General features: G+C 43.4%; 1 protein-coding gene across 3 annotated transcripts; it reads left to right on the forward strand.

The window, feature by feature from the left end:
* The first annotated feature begins 1191 nt into the window (after positions 1-1191).
* On the forward strand, positions 1192-23637 carry ELK4 (ETS transcription factor ELK4). 3 transcript variants are annotated; one of them, XM_075056056.1, is made up of 5 exons: positions 1192-1448; positions 10194-10409; positions 11852-12775; positions 13978-14094; positions 15271-23637. In XM_075056056.1, exons 2-5 carry the CDS (start codon positions 10203-10205, stop codon positions 15367-15369), a joined length of 1347 nt encoding a protein of 448 aa, XP_074912157.1. In that variant the 5' UTR covers positions 1192-1448; positions 10194-10202; the 3' UTR covers positions 15370-23637. The 3 variants fall into 3 exon arrangements, with proteins under 3 accessions (XP_074912157.1, XP_074912159.1, XP_074912158.1); XM_075056058.1 differs by lacking the exon at positions 1192-1448 and adding an exon at positions 7840-8242; XM_075056057.1 differs by lacking the exon at positions 1192-1448 and adding an exon at positions 9592-9792.
* Positions 23638-23887: the final 250 nt, after the last annotated feature.

Genomic DNA, 23887 nt, shown 5'->3' on the forward strand with positions numbered 1-23887 from the left:
AGAGCGCTGCCTTCTCCGCGCTTCACCTTCCGCTCCCGATGCCTGATCCAATGGAAAATAACTCTGCTCTCGAACCGGTGTGAAGAATGCTTTTTTAGTGGATACCTCAGGACCGAGACTGCTCATCTGTAGGCCGAGGCGGTGCTCCTTAGCAATAAACTGTACCCGGCTGTGGAAGAGCAGTTTCCCGGGGACTTGCGTGTGGGCATGGGCTGCTTTAACGAGCTTCAGCGCGATTAAGGCTTCTGCTGTGCGTGCAATCTCCATCTGCCCTCCTGCCAGCAAGCCCGGGATCGCCTCTCCCTTCTGGGGAGCTCGAAGGCATCGTGCCTTCGCCACCGGCGTGCTGGGATCGGGTGAGCCATGGACAAGATCCAGGAACGGAGAACATCCATGAAGCCTTGGCTGAACCCCGCGGCCTTCTGCGGGGAATACATCCAGGTGGGTTTCTTCAAACCAAGAGGCCCGGTGCCGCCGCGTTTCCCGGGGTCGAGAGCACGAGAGCGCGGTAGTGCCTTTCTCCGGGGGGAGAAGTATTTTTATGCGTGAGTTTGTCAGTGTGGGGACGAGCGGGGAACTCCGCTGAGGAGAGCACTGGGGTGCGAGGGGGGAAGCGCTGGGGTCTCCTGTTCTGCTGACCCCCAGCACCCTCCTCCCTCGCCTTCACCTTCCTTTGCCTGATAACCTCCCTCGTTTTGCCGGATTTCTCTAATTTTTAAACACTTTTGTTTTTTAAACATTTTAACGTTCTGCAGCTCCAGCCTGTGCTCCACCGGGGCTGGGGCCCCCCGCCGGTTCTCAGCCCCGCTCTCCCCACGGTCCCCCCCGCCTTCCCCGGCCCGCAGGCTGGCGGGGGTGTCTGTGTGCGGTGTGTTCCGCCCATATTCGTAAGACTCGACTCGAACGTCTACCCGGCCCGCGGCCCCCGTCTCGGGCTCCCGGCAGGCCGGGACCGCCTGCGCCGAGCCGAGGGAGCGGGCCGGGCCGGGCCGCGGGCACATGGCTGCGAGGGGCCCGGGCGGGCGCTAGGACCCGCGGACTACGCTCCCCAGAGAACCTTGCGAGGGGTGGGCGGGCAGAGCCGTCCCATTGGTCGATGTTTCCGGAGGTCCGCTCGGGGATTGGCCGGCTACTAGCGAGCGCTCCGCGCCCCCGCGGGGCCGTGGGCGGAAGTGTGGGGTACGGCGGCCGCGGAGGCTCCGCGGCGGAGGGACTGGCGCGCTTCGCGTCCCGCCATGTAACGCGCCGCCGCCGCCGCCTTCCTCCTCCTCCTCCTCCGCACCGCTGCCCTTCGCTGCTCGCCCGGCTCCTCCCGCCCGGGATGGGAGCCCGGCGCCCGGCCCGCCGGGGGGGTGCCCGGCCATGAAGGGCGGCGGGGGAAGCCGCTTCCACCACCTGCCCGCCGCGAGGGGACCGCGACGCCCGGGGACCGGCGGGGCTCCTCCTCGGTGAGTCGGGGGGGGGGGGCTCGGTGGCCGGGCAAAACCGGGTTGGCTTCCGGGCTGGGGGAACGAACGGGCTCCGTTCTGCGCGGGGAGGAGGGACCGGAGGGGACCCGGTGGGGGCTGAGGAGGCCCGGGGGCGGTGGTGGGGGCCGGGGGCGGCGGGGGCCGGGGCCGGTGGTCTCTGAGGGGAGGGAGAGGAGGGGGGGCATCGCCGGGATGTGGCGGCCTCGGTGGAGGGGGACGGGACGGTGGGAGTCGTCGTCCCGTGTCCCCCCGCCCCGGTGCTGGTGCGTGGCGGGGGGGGGGGGGGTGTCGGTGGGTCGGTCGGTGGGTCTGCGGGGCTTCGCCTCTGTCGGGAAACCGGGAAACGAAAGCGACAGCGAGGGCTTCGAAGGGCGGGCAGCCCGCCCCGGGGCTTTGATCCCCGCTGTGCCCGGTTCCCCCCCCCCCCCCCCCCCCGGCTCCGCACCGGAGAGGCTTCTCACGCAGGGACGGGGGAGGGCGAAGCCGTCCCGGCGTGTGTGTGTGTGTGTTCGTGGTTTGATTTTTATTTTTGGGGGGGGGGGGGTTGAGCAGGCGAGCTGTCCTCGGGAGGAGCGTCCGAGCGCAGGTTGTCGCCGCTCGGTGCTGGCTGCCTTGCTTCTCTCTCTCCGCTGGCGGAGGTTGGAGCCGGAGACTGGGATCAAGGGATTGGTTTTGGGGTTTTTTTTCTTCCCTTCCTGGCTCTGCTACTATTTTTTTTCTTTTTTTTAATACTTGTGTACTCATCTCTCTCTGAAATGGGTGGATGCCTACCCACATCAATACAGGAGTCCATGGAGAAAGTATGCAAATACATGCTGTTACACTTTTATTATTTTGTATGCATATATACATACACACACACATATATATACGTGTACCTGTGTATTACTTCCACAACACTTAACCTTATTTTCACAGACAAACATGTAATAATCCCCATTGTGCTGCTGCCTGGGGGGGTGGAATCCAGAGTTCTGGCTTCAGTGGTGTCATTTTTAAGTAGCAGCTCCTGAGAAATACAGGAATCGCTTTGTAGGCGAGTGCTCTGTTCAGTGGGTGCAGAATCTAGTCATTAGCATTTCTTTATCTTCATCGTATTCAGAACAAACACGATCCCTGCACCAGGCGCAGCCTGCCTGACAAAGCTGCGTGTTCGTGATTTTTTTTTTTGTCGGCCTGTTTATTTTTAGGGTCTTAGCGCCTGTTTGTAGAGAATAGTTGTTCCATCGTCATAGCAACTAGGCTGAGTGTATTATAAACATTATTAAAGGAAACCTTTTCCATCTTAAATGAGACTTTCTTTTCACGATGAAGTTAGGATCAACATAAAACGTTTAAGCTTTTGTTTGGGGTTTACTCCATAACGTGATGTGGAGACCTGACCCCCTGTTCTTAAACGAGGATGCTTTTACTTTCAGCAGATGTATTGTGCCTGTTGAAGCTAATTTAATCTGCTGTTGGTAAACATTCCCCTCAGCCCATTGTGGTGGCAGATAAGGAGGAAGCAAGTGTAATCTACTTAGAGAGGAGCTTCTGCGGAAATAAGTATTTCTATGGCTTATTCAGAAACAATCACATCAGTGTCAGAAACCAACCAAGGAACCGATCAAAGGCATTTCATTTTTTTGAAGCTTACTGTTCTCTCTATTTGTCCTAAACTTTCCTGTGTTCTCTTCAGTCTCATGTCCTATAAAAGGAGGGGTAGAAAAGGGAGACTTTTCATCAAAGTACAGAAAAGCAGGGAGATGAGTTCTGCTGTCCATAAAACTAGCTATGCTGAGCTGTCAGTCCTCCTTAGCCAAGGGTGGAGGATCGGAATGATTGTAGCAGTGTACGTGGACTGTGCTTTGTAGTCCCCTTATTGGCCGTGTTCAAACAGGTTAAACATTTTTAAGTGTCGGGGTGTGCTAGTCAAAACCACATTAGATAACAAAGCGGGCACCATTGTCTCTGTATCAAGATTCAAAAAAACCAAAAAGCTGTTTGGATCATCTACTTCTACCAACTTGAGTCTTCAGCCATAAGTACGATGGGAATGCTGATGCCGCTGTTCTCCGTCATGGCTTGTTTTCTGTTGCTTGTTTGCTAATACAGAAAGGTGGAGAAGACTAGAAAATACTTACTAAGAAAAAGAAACACTTCTCAGATAGGAGTTGAAAAGCTGAAACAATTTGCTCTTAAAACCCAAAATATTTGCTAACACCTTAATTTCAGGTGAAGTAACTTAATTTTTGAGCCAAGAACCCGAAACTTATTGCGATGTTTGTTTTGAGTAAATAAAACTGTCAAACTTGGAGTGGGTAAGGCAATGAAAACTCTGGAGCAGCTCTTATCATGAGGACATCCTCCAGCATTTCCTTCCAAGGAGCTTCCTGCCTTGATAACCATGGCTTCTCTTTCAGAACAAGCTGATTTTCCTGACTGGTTTGGAAACAGTGGTGCAGTGCATGCCAGAGCCAAGGGGAAGACAAGAATTTATTGGAGTCTAGGGTGTTTTTTTCTTATTCTTGCCTGATTTCCATATTTATTAGAGAAGGTATAATTTGATTACTGCTTGGAAAGCTGCCAGGGTTTGGAGTTTTTTAACAGTGGTGTTGCAGATGTAGAAGTCTGCATCTCTATTTTAATTCCTTGTAAATAGTAACTTTATTTTAGGTGCATAACAGGCTTTTAACTGGTAATTCACCTGTCTTTGGGAAGTAAGCTAACAAAACAAGTGATAGTGACAGGAGTTACAGTACTTTTACAATGCTCTGTGTGTTCTGGAAAAGGGCTAAATACCCTTACACACTTCCCACCCCATCAGAGTATGTCAATAGCTAGATACTAGCACCTTGAAGAGACTGGCTTTTGGACAGTAGGTTTTTCACACGTGTTAGGCAGCAGGCTCTTTCTAAAATGAATCAAAACTGATAAAATCCTAAGAGTACTAGTTCAGGTAAATTGCAATATTGAAAATATTTTATGAAAGGTTTATTAGTAATGGGATATTTTAAATGCTGTGCTAATGAAATTGTTGCTTCATTGTGTGTTGATAACCACTTAGTTAGATACTTCATCAGCAATGTTATACCTCTTTGTCACTTTACTGAAATCAAAGGGATGGGGCATCCATTTATTTATTTATTTAGTTGCCCAGACAAAGAAACTGAAAAACCTGATCTGACTTTGAAATTAACCCTGTTTTGAGCGAGGAGTTGGGCCTGTGACCTCCAAAAATCTCCTTCAACCAAAGTTATTCAGTTGTTTGTTTTCCTGGAACAACTATCAAGGCCTTGTGTCCACAGGCATATTGCACAATGCAGCAGGAGTTATTGTCTACAAATTCCTTCTGTTCACACACCATGGCCATCTTAAACTATTAAGAAACCACGGGAATAGTTTTGCACAGTAAAGTCTAAACAGTTCGGCTTTGCTGCGCATGTGCGGAGTGCTCGTGTGTTGTATGCACAGCAAGTCCGGCTTTCCTGGAATTGTGTGAAGACTTAATTTGCTCGCCTGCTGAATGTCTGACTTGCACCATTAAGTGTGAGGTCCCCAAGACCATCTCTGAGTTACCGTTGCTGCCTTTTTTGGTTTTGTTTTTGTTTTTTTTTAACGAAGTGTCTGTGATCTGAGAAGAGGTTTCTGTGTCACCCTATGTATTTACCTCTGCTCTGTGCTGCTTCCAAAGTCATCTTCTGAGATGTCACTTCTGTATAAATACCTGGACAGCTCTAACCATGCCATTTAAATACGTGGTAGCGATGATTTTGTCCTCACTGTGTAACGTCTGTGTGACATCCTTTGTTTCCTTTGCACTGTCCTTTGTTTCTCTGTGGGTTCTGACAAGGCTGTAGACCTGACAGCTTTATTCAGTCCATCTGCAGAAGTCATTAGGCTGCAGCAGATGCTTATAAGAGGCTGTTAGAACAAATTGAGGTGAAAGATTACTTGAGCTGTTCTTGGTGATGACTCAAAGCGCAGGAAATGTGCCAGAAGACCTTGGAGGATGGGGGTTAGGGCAGGACCCCCACCACCCCCCAAGTCCTGCCTCTGCTACCTTCTCAGGGCCTGGCTGGCTGCTGCTTTGCTGGGGCATAGCGAGGTCTCCCTCTCCTTTTTGAGGGCGAAGGGATGAACACCCGAGTGTGTTTTTGCAACAGTAAGTATAGCTGCTGGCCACAGGAGAGATTACCGTATGCCACTTCCTAAACTGTTCCTCCTGACTGCTGTGCCACCCTGTGATTGCGCACTCTCCTTCCACAGAAGTTGCAAAGCCTTGAGGCTCTGTAATCAAATGGATTGCGTGGAGCACGTTGTGGCGCAGGTGCACGAGGAGAAGTCACCGGAAAAAGATGCTTATCTACTGTCCTGGCTTTTTTGTAAACTCAAGGCTTTGTAAAGTCAAGGCCTCAAACAAAGCTACAGCAACCTCAAACGAAGCTGCAGCAGCATGAGAAAGCTCAAGTTTGCAGCGCTTGTATTTAGAGTACTGCAGCCAAATTCTGTCAGCTACTCAGTATACTTCAAGGGTCATCCGTAGGCGTCAGAGAAGATCTCAAGACAATAATTGTGCTCTATTTTAGCATACTCATTACAAAGTATAACTGCCCTCTGCCTCTAGCAACTATTTTTTCCTCGTACTCAAATGGTGCAGAAGTGGAAAGACCGTCGTCATAAGCAGCAGTATTGCCTCTCTGCCTAATTCCCTCATTGTCTTTTCAAATGAGACCTTTTTCTTTCTCCATGGACTCTTATAAAGAAAATAACCTTCAGCAAAAAGATGGTTTGCAGTGGTGTGCTTGTAATTATTGGTGTATTCATCTTGAAGAAAAAGCAATCAAACTGCTAGGCTTTTTATGCTGATGGGGAGCTGTGCTAGGAGATTGATGCCTTTTCATGAAAGGAGATGTAGTTTTGAAAGAAGTTGAAATGCTGCTTACAAATTAGGAGAGAAGTAACATCTCACCATTGTTAGTGTAGAGTAGGAGTGGGACAGTGGGTTCCTGTCCTCATCCTGATTTCTTTAGTTTCTCTAACTAATGAGCCTGTGACATCTCTGAAGAGCGTGGGTTTTGCTGCATGTCTGGATAAAAAGGACAAGAGGATCTTCTGAATTTCTTCCAGTGTCAGTGCAGGAGGGGGATGCTTTTGAGTACGTGGCCCTGAAAATGGCTATGGTATGGACAGGAGCCTCTCTAACAGCTGGTCCCCCCCATGCCAGGGCAGCTGAAGATGTTCTGTAAAATGCAGGATAGCACAAGGAGCTTGAACTGCTGCTCGGTCCCTGTGGTTGCAAGGTAGAGCCTGATGAAAGGCATCAGCTGCCTTCTGCCCCAGGTGCTGAAGAAGGAAGAACCTTTTTAACATGTTAGTGGGTTCTTCTTAAACAAAGAGGGGTGCTCATCTCGCCTATACTAGTTTTAATTTTACATCTTGTGTGATGTTTTTTTTCTTCTGCTTTTTCCTGAAGAAGCAACAATTCTTTGATGTAGTCTTATGCCGTATCAAAGCAACTTTAATAAAAAAGTTAAATGAGGTGTCTTGATTCATAATGCAACGTTGTCTCCTGTATATGCATTATACTTTCCTAGTTACAGCTTGCTCCTGGACTCTGAAGGGGCAAGATCCACCTGTGATCCTGTTGCTTTGACCAGTTTGGAGAGTTATTTTCTGGTCTTCTCTTTGTATATAATCTTCAGAAAAACTTCATACTCCCAGTTCCATTGAGGTATCTCTCCGTTGTTTCCTGTAGATGCATGCAATAAGCATTTAATAAAGAGGGACATTCATCCTCTCATATGCAATATAACCTATCCGTTAACAATTCCAAAGTGCTCTCTGTTCCTGTTCTATAACAGGCAAGGAGTAAGTAAAACTTCTCTACCCTGTTGTTAATGTGTCTAACCTAAGACTTTTTAAAGCAGAGGGTGCTGAGGATATGCAATGTATCCTCCACACGATGGACAGAATCATGACAACCCTAAAGCCTGTAAATGCCGGAAACATGAGTAGTAACTTGATCAATCTAACACTCCAGCACAGACCGTAACTCTGCCCCTGGGAGAAGGATCCTTCCAGCTGAAAAGCTGCAGTATTTGGGATTTAGGCAGCATGAACTTTTTTTTTTTTTTTCTTTTGGTAAATGTTCCTCAGAACAGCATAGCTCATCACTGGGAAAGGTGTTTTTTTTTAAAAAAAAAATCTTGTGCCTTCCATCATTTCGGTCACTCCATGAGTACTCTGTATTGCTGAACTTCGTGCTGTCAGAGTGCTGGTCTGTCAGCATTGTGCGTCTCCAATTCAATTCAAAACCAGCTGTGACCTAGGCAATAATGCTTGACTGCAGTAGAGGTTGGTGAGCTTTGAGATAATGGCAAGGTACTTCTTACTAAAGGGAAGCAGCCCAATGAAATAGTAGCATTTAAATTTTGCAATGAAATCTGCATGGGTTTTTAGGAGGAGGAGAAAAAAGCCTTTGCCACTCTGAAATTCTGCTGCTAATCTAATTTCTACGTGATTGCCTCCCGTTGCATCAGTCAGCGCTATTTGGTGCAGTGCTGCTTATGGGTTTTGGAAGTGCTGTAGATAAATGTAGCGTGGGAATAATCACTCAACTTCATTTTTCCTGCTCTTTCTCTGTTAACAGATATCACTAGTATTGACAGCTCTGCAGAATGGTAGAATCAAGTCCTTATGCTACACAACACCCCATGCATGTGCATCACCCTGACAGGATAATGAGGCTCTGCTTGTGATGCTCCGCAGCGTGCACGTCCTCTGCGTTGCCAGTAGGCAGATAAGAAATGCTATCGGCAAACGTGAATATGGGTTGGAGGAGAAGTCCTGGAAGAGTTTTAATGTCGTTGCCTGGCCCCGAGTTTTCATACGGTTCAGCTGGCGTGCCATGGTGCAGTGTGGGAAGAGTCTCAAAGCACAGTGTTCAGCAGCTGATATTTTCTTAGAGTACTGAGCAATTAATTTGGGCAAGCATGGAGTTGTATGCATATGGTAATTAGCAAGGAAAGCACCTTAGGCCAGCATAACAAGGTGGTGTGGGTGTCCTTCATTTTGAGATTGTTCCTTGTAATTGCAGCAATTTAACTGACTTGATCAATGTAACATCCCTGTGTAGTCGTGTAAGCGTGCCATTAGGCAGGTATTCTTAAAAATAGGTTAAATGCAATGGGCTGTGCCCAAAGAAGTACCTGCCCTAGGGCACCTTATTTAAATAAGAATGTGTAGTCCTGTGTAAACTGTCAGCAGTAATCCTTTTACAGGGCTGACTAAATTCTGCAGCTCTGACATGTAGACTGTTCTCTTCCTTATATAGGGCTGGATAAGTGCTGGGCAGTAATGAGATTGGAATAAAAGGCTTTGGTAACAAAGATGAACTGGCAGTCCCGACTGAATCTTAAACTTATCCCTGCGTATACATGGACTTCAAAGAATACGGGTGTGGGTCCTGCTTGCTGAAGTTGGACTTGATGACTCTGTTTTGGAGCTTCTGCTTATGAATAGCATTTGGTCGCTTGGGCTGCAGATTTACCCAGATGGAAACCCCTGTACTCTTTAGGTTTGCCTTTATTGAGGTTTGACTGTGTGCGCGTGTGTGTGGGGGGGAAATCTAGCAGTTACGCATATCGAAACATTTTTAATGTAATTCATCGTGATGGTTCTTATTCCAGAGTTGCTGGGTTTGTTTTTATTTCACTGGAAGAAGTTTAAGCTGCATTAATAGAAGCCGTTCTGTTGTGGAATAAGATAATCCATATGGGATACTGAATGAATATAATTTTATCTGGTTTAATTCACAGTGTATCTTATGCTTCCCTTGTGCAGACAGGATTATTAGTGTTCTGCTTAAAAATATCCGTGGAAGCACTGTTTTGTGTAGTCAGATATGGTCAAGGAAAAGCGTCATCTCTACTGCCTTGTCTGTCCTTGATGAATTTACACATTGACAGCTTCAGTGCAAGAAAACAATGCTGGAAGTGCATGAATCAACTGACAGATACTAGTCCTAGAAAGTCTCAGCCTAAATGACTGATGTAGGTAAGACATGGCAGGAATCAAGAGGAAAGCAAAGGCAGCATTTGGAATCATTTTATTTACTTTCATGTTTACTCTCTTAGAAAAGACAGGGATGATATCTGGCAAATAAAGGAGACTTGAAAGAGAGGAGATTGGGCGTTGATTGAGAGGGCTGCTTACAAAGAGGCAGTAGAAATGTGAACTGAAGGAAGATTGAGTTGTTCTGCACTGGCATCTTCACGTAGCTTAAGCATTTACTTGATCGGCTCTGTTTTCTTAAAGATACCGAGGTTGGAGGTGGGTGCAGGTAAGGAAGGGAGGAGGCAAGTGGGTGATTTGATTTTTACCTGGGTGCACCTGAGCTGTTTCTCATAAAGCAGCACAAGTCAGAGTGGGTGAACATGGAACAACTTAGAAAAATTTTTTTTTGGAGAGTGACTCATTGCAACTTACCCAAAGTGACCTGATTTAGTTAAATGAGTCTAAATATAACCCATGTGAAAAGTACTGACATGTGGGAGGAGACGGCAGCAGTTGGCTCTCAGCCTCTCTGTTCTGCAGGGAACATATTTCACGACTGGTGACTAATAATTTTTACTCTTGATAGCTTTGGAAATAACACCTCTGCTCCATTACCCCCTTCTAGGGAGATGAAGAAAATGCGCTGCTCCTAATCTGTTGCCTCTTACCTGCCTTTCTGAATTTCAGCTTACTGCTATGGACAGTGCTATCACCCTGTGGCAGTTCCTCCTCCAACTCCTCCAAGAGCCTCAGAACAAGAATATCATCTGTTGGACCTCTAACGACGGGGAGTTCAAACTGCTGCAGGCAGAGGAGGTGGCCAGACTCTGGGGAATCCGCAAGAACAAGCCCAGTATGAACTATGATAAACTCAGCCGTGCTCTCAGATACTATTATGTGAAGGTAACAAAGTCCGTAAATCCACCCCAAATCCTTATCCATCTTACCAGGTCCTGCCTAATGAGCTTTGTTTCCTTTTTCGTTCTCTTCAAGGGGATAGGTGTCACTTCCATCTCCCAGACTTAAGCAAGGTGTACTAGTTGATGTTTAGAGGGTTTATTTTCTTTCATTTATCATTGTGCTGCATTTCCTCGCCAGTGGTTACTTTGTAAGGTTCTAGCTAGCTTTGTGCAAAAAGTTACCTTCTTTGATTTATGTCCTCCCTAATACGAATCTGTCTTTGAACACTAATCACCTTTCCAAAAATATGTGCCCCTGTAAGGGTTAAAATCCTCAACACTCTTTAACACTCAACACTGTTTAAGCAACAGAATGATTATAATGATTGAGATGGTGAATATTGCACCACCTTGAGATCTTTTCTGCATTTGTCTCTCTGAAGGGGCTATCAAAATAAGGATTTTCAGTGAAGCAGCCCAAAGTATTTTTCTTTTTCTCCATGTATGCAGAATTGCACCTCTGATGTGGTCAGTGAGTTTAGTCCAGCAGAGTAAGATGCTACTCTTGTTTAGCTAATGCCTTCTAATAACTTGCGAGAGCCTTTCATTAGTGCACAGGTAGTGTCCAAAAAGCTGAACTAGAACCACAGTGTGGGAGTCTTACCTTCGTTTTAATCAGCTGTATATCCCACAACTGCTTATTGTGTGGGTGTACAAGATAAAAAATAAAACACAGTTTCTGAGGAACCTGTCAGTTTGTAGCAGGTGGTATGTTGCTTGGAGTTTATTACTGGGTAGCACAAATCTGACTTCATATTGAGAGGTCTCAGTAATAATAATTGTACGATAAACAAGAATCTTCTTGGGTCCAAACTGTGTGTGGCATTTCACTTAGGAGCAAAACAGGTTCGACATACGCTATTTTGTGGTATTGAAGTAGCTGATTAGCCTACATTCTGCTGACTAGTTCAGCTACTTATTTTCTTTTATTATCATCTTATTAAGAAAAAAGGTGGTTTGATTTGAAGTATTAGCTCTCAATTCTGCTAAACCTGTAAGCTTTAATTCTGCAGGTTCTCCTGTTAGATTATACTTACTGTACCCAGGTCAGTAATCTTTTATGGGTGTAATGGGTATTTTTTTGTTTCTTAGTGGATCTTTTAAAATATGCTAAACAGCATTGCTTGGCAGTTTTTAAGGGTGTTGTTAGTATATTTAATGTCAGGTTAAGCTCGCCTGTTTTAGTGTTTTGTTTGCAAGCTCTGGAAATGATACTTCGGGAGCATAACTGAATTGCAAAATGCAGTGTATTTTTGAAAAAAGAAACAATTGATGAAAGATTACAGACTACCTAATTCCTTAGTCTATTTTAGGCAGTGTTTGTAGGAAGAAAATTAATCTGAAGAAGGTCTAAATATATATCTATATCTATCTTCTTACCCACAGAATATCATTAAAAAAGTGAACGGTAAGAAGTTTGTGTACAAGTTTGTTTCTTATCCGGAGATTTTAAATATGGATCCACTTGTTGTGGGCCGTATAGAAGGAGACCCTGAAATGACTGGTTTTGCGGAAGTTAGCAGTGCTCCAAAGGATGTGGAAAACTGTGGGAAGGAGAAGTCTCAGTCATGTGCTAAATCCTCCAGCCGCAATGACTATATCCACTCAGGCTTGTACTCCTCTTTTACTCTGAACTCCCTGAACTCTTCCAGCGTAAAACTCTTCAGGTCCATCAAGATTGAGAATCCAGCTGAGAAACTGACAGAGAAGAAACCTGCTCAGGATCCAACACCCTCTGTCATCAAGTTTGTAACCATGCCCTCCAAAAAGCCGCCTTCTGTCCCCCTGGTCTCTACCACTTCAGCGGTCTCTGCCACTTCCACGGCTTCTGCCACTTCAACCGCATCCTCTCTTCCCATGGGATCGGACGAGACTCTCCAGACCTTGGAGACGCTTGTTCTACCCAAGTTAACTGTCCCTGAAGCTCCAGCACCTTTGCCAAACTTAACCACCAGCTTCACCCCAACTCCACCCATATCCTCAGTTTCTCCCACTCTGCAAGTTCCTTCCACACCCCCGTCGCCGCCCCTGAGCTCTAATCCTGACCTGGACATTGACACGGACATAGAGTCCGTGGCTTCTCAGCAGCTGGAGCAGGCTCAGAGCCTTCAGCATCAATCCCCAGAGCCCAAAGAGCAGGATTCATCTGTGCTGGAGAAGGAATTTGCCAATCACCTCTCCAGATCGAAAAAACCTAAAGGGCTGGAGTTGGCTCCTACTCTCGTCATTACAGGCAGTGATCCAAGTCCACTGGGGATTCTGAGTCCTTCTCTCCCAACTGCTTCTCTTACTCCAGCACTTTTCTCTCAGGTAACCTAATTCCCTTCCTGGTTTTCTGTTTTTTTGGTTTGGTTTTTTTTTTTTTTTTTTTAGTAACAATAGTGGTTATGTTATATTTTAAAACAGTAAGGGAAGCCAAGTGGAAAATGAATAGTCAGTAGATTGTATTTGGAGTTCTGAAACTCAGGATGTCACTCCCATTTTTCTTATAAAACAGAAACTTTATTCATAATCGGTATTACTTCCACCCCAAAGTGTGCCCAAGTGGTATGTCAGCTGTACACGTCTGTACAGTATTAGCATGTGGAGGCAAAACGCAAGCCAGCACCAGCAGGATCCTTTGTAAATCTTGCCAGGGTGATATTGAATTATTTCAAAACCCCTAAACCCTGCCCTTATCCTTCAGGCTGATTCTGGAAATGCTTTAAAAATAGAGAACTACGGAGGTGTCTGTTTAGCAGCTTGCTTTTGCTTGATTTAGTAGCCGTTTACTTAAGACCAGAGTATTGTGACTTAACAGGAATAAGAACGACTGCTTAATTTGGTGGTTATTTTTGTGTGGGAAAGGAAAGCTTTTATGCCGCATGGAAAATTTGGAAGAGAACTGATTCCAACTAGGGTGTTAAATTGTTCTGTACATATTTAATCTCTTTGCTTTAATAAATTGGAGTTAGAGTGAAACTGTAGGGAAGCTGATTGAAAACTGAAGTGGCTGAAGGCAGGGGAAAAAATCAAGTGGAGTTGCTCTTTTGGCACCCTTCAAAGTGTTTGGTGGGTGAACCTGGAACATCCAGAATATTCAGAAGCTGGACGTAAATGTCTTTTATCGTGGCTTACATTGTCGGTGTCACCCAGACCACGCATGTGCCCACTGTCTGCTCTTTTTAAATTGATGGACTGAGTTTTCCAAAGTCGCTCGCAGGTGCTCTATGCTGATCTGCAGGAGGAGCCGATTTGCTGTAGGTTACAGCGGGATTTGGCAGCTGTTGGGAGAAGAGGGCCAGTTGCTCAGGAAGGGGAGGGAGAGCCGGATGACTGCTGCTGCTGTTGTGGGGTTTGGAGGGAGGAGGAGGAGGTGGGAGAAGGCGGAAGGAGGGAATGGGAGTTCCTGAAATTTGGACCCAGCCCTCCACAGCTGTAGGAGCTGAGATTATTGCGGCTCGATTTACATGCGCTGTGTGTTACTCACAGCGCAGGTTTCGCACAGCTGACTATCTTCATGTGTTTTGCAGACACCCATCTTGCTGACCCCGAGTCCCTTGCTCTCCAGTATTCACTTCTGGAGTACGCTAAGCCCAGTTGCTCCTCTCAGTCCTGCAAGGTTGCAAGGTGCTAATACACTCTTTCAGGTAAGTTCCAGCAAGTTTAGCCAATCTCTCTGTGCTTCTCAGTACCTTCCTCAGTAGACCTGCAGGAATCAGTTAGCCCAAATATCTGATGTAGAAACAAGATAGCGATCTTTCTGTTTTCTATCCCCTATGTTAGCTTTTGAGAGCATTTAATTTTAGTGTTTACCCAGTTTTATTGAAGTCTATTGTAAATGTTGGTATTTCACAAATGTTTTAAATTAATAGCAGTCTGTGCTGTAGTTAGAGAGAGATTGGGGGGGGGGGGGAGGGGTGTTAGGTTTGTCCTTCCTGTAAAATTTGTCTCCCTGTAACTTTACTGGTTGAGATTTTCCTGGAAATAGAATTTTGCTACTGTATTGGTTGTTTTAATTGATTGTTAACAGTCTCTTCTGTTGAAAGACAGGAAGTAAATCTCACCACTAGTAAAAAGGAAGATTGTGTGTGTGATCTCTGTGGCAATATGTAGCACAGTTCTTTAAGATCTTTATGTTCTGCTGTTTTCTGTTGTTTGGAAATTCTCAGCTTCACAGTTTTTAATAAATATTTTTGTTTAATATATAAGAAAAAAGTCCCCTATATTTAAAAAAAAAATCCTTTAGTTGTAATTACTTGTGCTCTTCATTCACCTTCCACTTTAGAATTGGAATAACCGCATCTGTTGCCTGAGTCTGCTTAGGCAAAGGGTAAAATTTAACTAGTTGTCTTTTGGGTTCATATCTGTCATCTCCATGGTGATGAAGGAAGTAGCTTATATGTACCGTGAGGATAGGGAATAAACAAGTAGTTCTGAAAATGCGCTGGTCGTTTTTCTCTATAAATAGCTGATAATTAACTGATGAACAATTTAGACCACGGTTTCCCAACAACCTGTATTAAAGTCACTTACTAGTTCAGGACATAGGCAGTGCTCAGTGCAGAGGTTACAGACTGGGTCCTCCTGGTGACACTGGTTATGATAGCTGGATTGCTGCAGTCTGCAATGCAGTGGCATTTAAAAAGTAAATTACTTGGGAGAAGCCAAGGAGATTCTTTGAGAGTTTGGGGTTTTTTTCTTTATTGTGTATTGGGTTTTTTTGTATTTTGGTTTTTTCCTGGGGGAGCTTCTACATGCACAGATATGAGAGGACCAGTAAATTAAACTGGCCTTTCCCTAATCATTTTTGTTTTGTCTCTTAGTTTCCATCAGTGCTGAACAGTCATGGCCCATTTACTCTGTCTGGACTGGACGGACCCTCTACCCCTGGCCCATTTTCCCCTGATCTACAGAAGACATAGCACATGAACTCAAGGAAAGGACATGTTGGCAAGCAAGGGAAAGATATGACACTTATATTTAACTGTGTTTTTTAAATGAGCAATTTATAATTCCACAGAGATAATCAACAATCATAGTTTTTGCCATTCCCAAATAAAATGCCTTTTTTGCAAAATTCCCTTTTTTGAAGACCCAGGTTGGGAATGTATATGCAAACGCCTTAATAGGAGCTGAAGCTCCAGTCTCTTCTCTTCCCTCCTTGGTTTGGAACACTTCACTATGGTTAAAGGGAGTTTTGGTTGGTGTTGCAGTAACTGAGTCTGCACTGATTGCAGTAAAACGGTATCAGAGAAGTCTTTTCTCTGTGACTCTTGGAAAAACCCTCTGTTCTTCTGCTTCCTGTGCTTGGCAAGAAGAAATCTAATCATGATCGAAGCTGGCATTCCAGGAAATGCTTGGGAAAGGGGTGTGTGCACTCAGCTTTGCCTTGGGGCCTGATAACTTCGGCAGCAACAAAACAGCCCGCGTCTTTTCTGCTGTAAAAACATCTTGTCTTTTTGCAGGGAGAAATTTTCAAGGAATATTCAACGATTGTGTTACTAAGATATGGACAATTTTTGAATGGCATTGTATGCTGACAGTCCAGCCCCTCGGAGAAGTGGTCTGGCTAGCTTCTGGATGCTTCCCTGCCCTCCCTTCGGTGAGGAGGCAAGGTGGAGACGAATGAGTGGTGGGATTAGTTCCTTTCAGTTCTCAGAAAGTTTTAATGCTGAAGTCCAAACATTTCTTGTGCCAGAGACCTGTTACAAAGCCTGTAATCTCACTGCTGGAAGATTCGCAGGGTGGTGGATTTTACATGCGGTTTTGAGAGTGTGTATTTGGTGAGGTTGCTGCCTGATGCTAGAGTTTCAGACCCAAACAGTGGGTGAGAACACTAACGTGTAAGCATTAACGTTACTGCTCTTTTCCCACAGTTGAAGTGGAGAAGCTCCTCTTCTACCAGCTCTTATCTCAAGTTTTGCGTTAGATCTATTGCTTTTTTTTATTCAAGGAAGCACTCGGACCCAAAATAAATTGGGCTCCGTGTGTACAGCTAGCTGAGAGGGGTACCACGGCATAGCAACCTTACTGTAAATTTGCGCTTGCATTCCATTTCTTTGTAGCCGTGTGTGTGGATTAATGCAAGGGTAGTTTCCAGAGCCATTTGAAACACGGATGAAATGAAATTTGTAGTTAGATTTTTACAGCTCAGGAGGCCTTTTAAGAGAACTGAGCGATGTAAGAAGAGAGGCTCTCCTCTCACGGCCCCTCAGAGGCTGCATGTCTTGGTCTGTTGGCGCTGGGCCATGCGCCGTTCCACTTTGGGCATCTGATGTCAGGCAGCAACTTCTATTTGCTACTGTTTACATTGAGTTGGTGACGTAAGATAATCTTCTCCCTAAAATACCCACTAGAAAACAGATGGAGACCATCTCTTTCCTTTGGCATCCTCCCTGGCTGTCTTCAAAGTTTTAATAAGCAGAGGAAGATTGTACCTTTACAGCAAGAGGAGCTGACAGTGTATGCTGTATATATTGCACCTGTCTTACGGATAAGTGGTGAACTCGAGCTTTCCAGAGTTTTCCTTTTGCCACTTTTGCAGACTCTGCATTCACTTTAAAGCGTATGACAATACCCAAGACTTAATTTACTGCAGTGACGTTATCTTTCTAGACTCTAGCATTGAAATGTCTAAACCGCTTAGTATGTTCCTGACATGACACCCAAGACAGGTGGGTGTAATGGAGTTGCTTTTTGGGTATTGTTCATCCAGAAAGTCCCCTGCCCGGTGGGAGGTGGGAGAAAAGGTTATGCCTTCTTCAGGTGGAGGTAGCAGGGAGCGAGCTCATGTAGTGAACTGTCTTCCTGTTCAGTTACGTCAGAGGCATAATACTGCTTCACATTTTAGACATCAGCAGATCCAGGATAAAGTTCCTGTGCCAGCGGCTCTTAAAATGACAATGTGCAATATTGACCTTTTTTTTTTCTTTTCTTTTTTTTTTTTAAATGCAGAAAGAAAGCTGCAGTTCTAATTAAGAGCAGGCATCTGGAATTTCCTGGTTTGCATGATGGCTTATGAGTCTGCTTTAGCAAATATATATAGCTATATATAAATAGCAGCACTTTTAATGGTTGTTTTAGGTTGGCCAATTTTATGCCCACCAAGTGTGTGGACTTGAGAGCAACATTGCAGACTAGGATTAGAGTTTAAAAATAATTAATGAGCACTAAAGACTTGCAATTTAATTGCTTCCCTTTCCTTGTCCCCTATGGAGAAAAGCCAAGTTTATTTGTTTAAAAGTTGTGTATGTGCACACATGCACTTAATTATTTGTAAACTTTTATCACTTTCAGCATAGGTATGCAAGAAAACCAAATGCTAACATAGCTTGTCAGTTGTGCTTGGCCTGGTTTCATGCTCTTCTCCAAGTAGCTTCATAAGATTGCACTGCCATAGCTGGTTGATGAGATACACATTCACCTTTGGGAATACCTTCTTCAGAGAAAGTTGATGTGAAAATGCAGCCTGTATGTGTTGGTTTCAATCTGGTAATATCCAACTTCCTGACAGATAGCACTGAGGAGATGATTGCTTTTGCTTCTTAAGCACCTGCCTAGGAAAATAAAAGTCCTGTATAGGATTATAATCTCAGGAGGCAGTTGGGAAAGCAAGTTGAAAGGGGAGGGGAGGGGGGAGAGGAGCGGCTTGCTCGCCTTTTCTCCATTACAACTTTCAGGTCACTTAAGGTAATATTATCTTGTATATATGCTGCCTCATTAAACACACATTTACTAACAAGTATATAACTGCCAGCTTTTTTGGATCACATTCCTGACAGAGCCCAGTGTCGCTGTGACTTCTTGGAGCTTGGTTATGTGAATTGCTGGTACTCTACTAGCTCACTTCAGGAGCAGTTTGCAGCTCGTTGCAACTTGTTTTTAATGTAGTGTAGGGAAGGTGGGGGTTAATATAGGCTCTCTTTTAATTATCATGGTAGCAGTCTGTAATATGGGTATAGTACCGTGTTGGTTTAAAAAAAATAATAATGCAGCATTACGGAAACTTTTTATTACAATTTGTGTTGCTGAAGTAGCCATGGTATTGTTGAATGCTTGATAATATTTGCATCGGTTAATTCATAGATGGTGGTAGAATTAGACTGGATGAGCATGGAAGCTGAACATCTGTCTTGCTTCTGGAAATCTCTTTTACGTGTCGCTGCTGCTGTATAATAGTACTGCAGAGTTAGAAAGCTTGCACTGCTGTTGCTATGTGTGCTATGTCTGGCTTTTTTTTTGAGATCCTGAACTGTCAGGATGCCACTAGCAACACGTGCTGCTAGCAGAAAATCCGTGGAAAGCAGAAATGTGTTAATAATACCCTACGGTTATAGAACCATACTTGTTCTGTCTTACCTGTTTTCAGAGAATGTGATCCTAGTAATGCGGGTGATGGAGGAAAGTTGCTTTAGTTTTTTTCTTAACAGCAGCTTAAGTCTAGATCCTCGTTTCAGAAATCGGTTTTCAGCAGTGATGGCTGAATGTAATTCCTATGCACTGTCTTTGGCACATTCAAGTTGCATTTTGCAATAGGTCAGGAAGTAATAAAATTCCTTGAATTTGAGAATTCATTGTTTTAACTTGGAGCATTCTAAGACTTCAGGATCCGTATACTTTGGTATAATGGAGCATGCATTATAATATGAAAGGCTTTGGCTGTTCAGTGGTTTGTTTGGAATAATTTCTCCCTCTGATATGTTTTCAAACCTCAGATATCTAGCAAATAGATTCTTCTTTTTTATAGTGTTCATTTTAACCACAGTGAAGGCTGCTTATGTGCATATCTTCCTTTACACAGCTTTTCAAAATGCAGTGAGATGCATTAATGTCAAATTCCCTCATGACTTCAACTTCCATGCGAGAACTTCTGCAGGTTGAGATTGGGTGAAAGAGCTAGCCTAGTGCATTGATGCAGTTTCTCAGGTGAGCACAGGTGTGGAGTTCTGATCCATTTCTGTAGCATTTTTCTAGTGCTGAGGTCAGAACCTATAGTTCTGACAGTCTGTTGGCTAGCCATGATTTATTCATGTATCTCTTAGTTACCTTTTGCTACTGTTTTATAGCATTTTTGTATGTACTCATGTTTTACTATACAATTTAACCTCTTCCATTTTTAATGCATATTTGTTTACAAGACACATCTCAGTGTTGTATCAAGAGGCTATCTTGGTATTGTCCGATATGAAAATAAACTACATCAGTAGTTAAGGAACATTGTCAAAGTTGACAGGTATTTTAAAACTTGATGTTTGAGTTTTGGGTGTCCATAACAATTTTGTTCTGTTTCGTTCCTTAGTTCTCCTGTGTCAAGAAATACACGTACCTTCTGGCCTCTGAGGTCATGGGTATGGATAGTTTATTTTGTCTTAATAATCACGGAGCATGGTATTGCAAACAAACAGCCCGAGCCCCACAGGATCTTACACTCGGCAGATAAGTTGAAAATCCATTAGAATTGCAATTATGTTGCTTAGAAGCTATTCGGGATGTTTTAATGAGGTATAGTATGTCTTGCCTAAACAGGAATTTTTATGGTTTGATTTGAATTTAATTAAACAGTAATTGGCAATGGCTGCTGTTTAGTCTGAACAGTATTAGCAAATCTGCTTAATGTGGAAGCCTTTGGCTATTGTAATCAAGTTGAGTGGTGGTTAATATGTGACACGCTAAAGTTGATCTGCTGAAATTGGAGGCTGTCAGATGAAGATTAAAAGATAAAATGCAGTGACAGTTGTTTCACACAGTCCTTCAGGGCCATTACTGCAAAAGGCTTTGTCTTGGAACGACATCTGTGGTCACAGCATTCCACTTCGTTTGAGCGAGTAGTATTGAGTGTGTAGGAGCCCTTCCTAAAAGCCAATTCTGGACAGAGAAGAATTTTTGAAAATAGAATCAAATCTTTTCTCCATAGCCTGCTTTTAGTTATAAGGATACAATATAGGAGCTACAGAGTCGCAGTAATGGCAATGCTGTTGCACTTCTGCAATCTGTGTTTATCATCAACAGACCTTGTATTGAAATTTCCTGACTGTCTTGGTGCCATCTAAGAAAGATTTAGCTTTGGTTTTGGGCGTCTAGTGGATCTTGAACTGAGGAATATTACTCTTGCCTTTGTACAAAGAGCAAACAAAAATAAGGGGGAATATGTCCACTGCAGAACCTGATTCTTTCTGGAGGATGCAGCTTTGCTGACCGTAACCATGCTTTGCAAAAAAAAAAAAAGTGACCTGCAAGGTAAGAAAGCTGGGCAGGGCCCAATGTTTCTTTTTGAATGTGTATGCTAATGTATTTCCCTTTCGGGATAGCAAGATGTCTGCTTTGTATAAATTATTCTACAAAGAAAAAAAAGGAAAACTGACTAGAATTTATTTTTGTTTACCCCCTCCCAAAGAATGTAGTAGAAGACTTTGACTGTGGAGCTGTTCCAGACATCTGATAAAAAGCATACTTTGAGAACTGAAAACTTGTTTTTAGATGCATCGTTTAACTGAGACTGGAATAGCTTTCTTCATGCAAACATACGTGTGTACACATGCTCACTGCCTGAGAGGACGTGTGTTCATTATGTAGTCTGGCTTCCAGATCTGCGTAAATAATGCTTACCTTGTACACTCAAAGCAAATACTGCACTGTGCAGTTGCCACTTTTAAATGTTTTGCACATGCTGGTGAGGTTTTTTGGTTTGGGTTTGTTTTGGTTTTTTTAGTACTCAAATCAATTGTACCACAGTGTGAACTAATTAGTTGCCAAAGGTTATTTTTAAATGCATCTTTGACATTGTTGTATGCCACATCTTCTAAAAAAAGTGTCTTAAATGTGTCTTTGAATAGTTTTATGTTCATGGAACAAAAGTTTGGACTTCTTTTTTTACTTAAAACACTTGCTTCTCTGTTGAGACCATGCGTTGCAGAAGGTTTTCATCTCAAAGTAGGGTTTTTGGCAGGAGGCGTAACAGGAAAATTATGAACCTTCGGAAAACAGGGGTCTTTTAATGGAGACACTGAATGAACTGTAAGCAGCACGGTAAGGAGAGGGGAGGAGAGGTTGGAAGGCATTGTGTTCGGAGCCCATTTCAGTCCTTGAGCAGTACATGCAGCAGTGCTGTACGAATAACTGGAAGCTGTTTTGTTTTTTTTTTTTTGTTGCTGTTTGTTTGGGGTTATTTTTTTCTTCTGTTTTTTTTGAACACAGGAAGGCTTTGAGGATGGCCTCTGCATGGTTCCTAGTGTGTGCTGTGTGCTGGGGGGGTTACAATACCTGGGTTTGCTCTAGGCTCCTTGAGATGTGTTGTGTTTTTTTTGGCTAGCATGTCTTAAATCTTCAGGCTTTGAAACTGCTTTATAGAATTGTGTTGACTTTTTGTTCTGCTGTTGTTCAGTTGCACAGAGTTTTATATATATGATGTACTAGTTTTAACGTTAATTCTCTGTGAACAGGGTTGAGATTATTCATTGTAGTTTAAAAAAAAAAAAGTTGTATTCTAAATCTCCCTTTTAAAATCTTGTTTGTATTCTGTTGCAGTGTTACCAGATGGCCTTATGTACGTCACAGTGTTTTGTGATAAGTACAGTAGCACATTTAATGCTTATCTTCCCCCCCCTCTGTTTTTATAGCCGAGAAGTATATTCCTAATGGTAGGGATGAATAAATGGGAAAATTCTAGCAACATGTATGGTAAGGATAGTGGTTGTCTCCTCTGATGTGTATTAGGACAGCTGGAATTAATCTGGGACTGAAATGACTCTGAATAGGGATCGTTAACCAGCGTGAGACTTTGTCTTGGGAATTCTGAGAATCTTTGAGCCAGCTGATGGCAGATGTGAATCACATGCCAGAAGCTTGTAAATCAGAATAGATCTGTTGGCATCACCGCAACTGGTCTAACTTACACTGGCTGAGAATCTGGTCTTTGTCTATGGCTCAGACAGAGTCAGGGGAGGGAAGTTTAAGTTAAATTTTAGAGAACTTAAGCAACCTTATCAGCTGTGGTAATGTGTGACAGTTGTTCTGTTTATTTCTAAAGTGCACATCTGTTTTGGAAAGTGACTTTCTGATGCCTTTAGTGTTTACTCCTCAATTGAAATTTTAGGTTAAGCTGGGTTCTTTGCGAATTGGCAAGATGATGTCTGCAGTATTTTTTATACTACAGCAGCTCTGACATCTCTGCTTGGGGCAGACTGAGCAGACGTTCATGTCAGTTAACTTACTCTTTAACTCGAATGGATTCTGTTTTACTTTCCTCTAATTGTAGTAGAACCATCAGTGGTAAAAATTACATTGAAAGCAGCAGAGATAGCATTTTCAATTACTCTTTCCAGAACAGAATTGCATTTTTTAATGTATATATATATAGTACCAAGTCAAGAGACAAAGCAAGTTATGTTATAGTGAGTGTCTTAACTTCCTACACTGGAGACTTTTTCTAGACACGGTCTTTTAGAGACAACTGTAATCTTACACCGCTTTGGTGCTCTTGTTACAGTTGGGTAAACTTGCCTGGGAGAGAATAGCTTCTCAGTCTAACTTTTTTTGAAAATAATACCTTATAATAAGAGTATCTTAATGCCATTGTGTTTTAAAAAAATAAATGCCGGTATGTAATGCAAGTACATAAATAGCCAAAGTTTTCAGTAATTGTTCAGTGTTACTAAATTTGCTTTTATTTAACCTTCCAAGATAACATATTAGGAAGACCTTCAGCGTGTTGATACAATATTGGAAAAAAGTCTGATCAACTTGATTATAGCAGATATGCAGTTATTTGAACACATTTCGGGTTTGAATATAATTTGGCGGCGAAGTTCTAAGATGCAAAACTTACTTTGGAGGAAGTGCACTGTAATGACACTTCAAAGTAACAAATGCTGCTTTTAGAGTGGCGTATTGGCAGTTGTTATTCAAACATAATGAAGGTCTTTCCTGAGAAATCAGGTGACTTTTCTATTGCTTCAATTTTTGTGCAAAAAAAAAAAAAAATCAATGTATTGCAATCTTTTTTAAAAATGGGGTGGGAATAGTTAAAGAAAACTATTTTATGTAAGAACTGACAGAGGGATTTGCTTTGTATAATGCAAGCTGGCTTTAAAAAAGCATTGTAGCAAATTATTCAAGTCAATCATATGTTAATAGTTATGTGCAACCAGACATGCAAAACAATTGTATTTTTTTAAATAAATATTTTTAACAAAGTTTCTGATCTTTTGACTGGTTTTTTTCAGTAGAGGAAATTGAAAGTTACAGCTGCAGGGCAGCTTGCTCTCTGATAATGAGGGAGTTCCTCAGACCTTGAGCTAACCTGTCTGTTCGCAGCAGCACAGGCTCTCTCCCATCTTGCTGGAACGCAGAGAGAGATGGAGTTGCTGTTGCTAGCTTTGTAGTGCTGCACAGTCTTTTTGCAAAATCAGGTACTATTCTCTTCTGGTGAATGTTTCCTTTGGT

Source organism: Buteo buteo, chromosome 23 (assembly GCF_964188355.1).
Source record: "Buteo buteo chromosome 23, bButBut1.hap1.1, whole genome shotgun sequence".
NCBI classification, from domain to species: domain Eukaryota; kingdom Metazoa; phylum Chordata; class Aves; order Accipitriformes; family Accipitridae; genus Buteo; species Buteo buteo.

What these genes read in the sequence shown, in the direction of transcription:
- ELK4 (XM_075056056.1), top strand. Translation starts at nt 10,203, where the DNA reads ATGGACAGTGCTATCACCCTGTGGCAGTTCCTCCTCCAACTCCTCCAA. An exon ending in TCAGATACTATTATGTGAAG is followed by an intron (nt 10,410 to 11,851) that starts GTAACAAAGTCC and finishes TCTTACCCACAG; the next exon opens with AATATCATTAAAAAAGTGAA. An exon ending in GTGCTAATACACTCTTTCAG is followed by an intron (nt 14,095 to 15,270) that starts GTAAGTTCCAGC and finishes TTTGTCTCTTAG; the next exon opens with TTTCCATCAGTGCTGAACAG.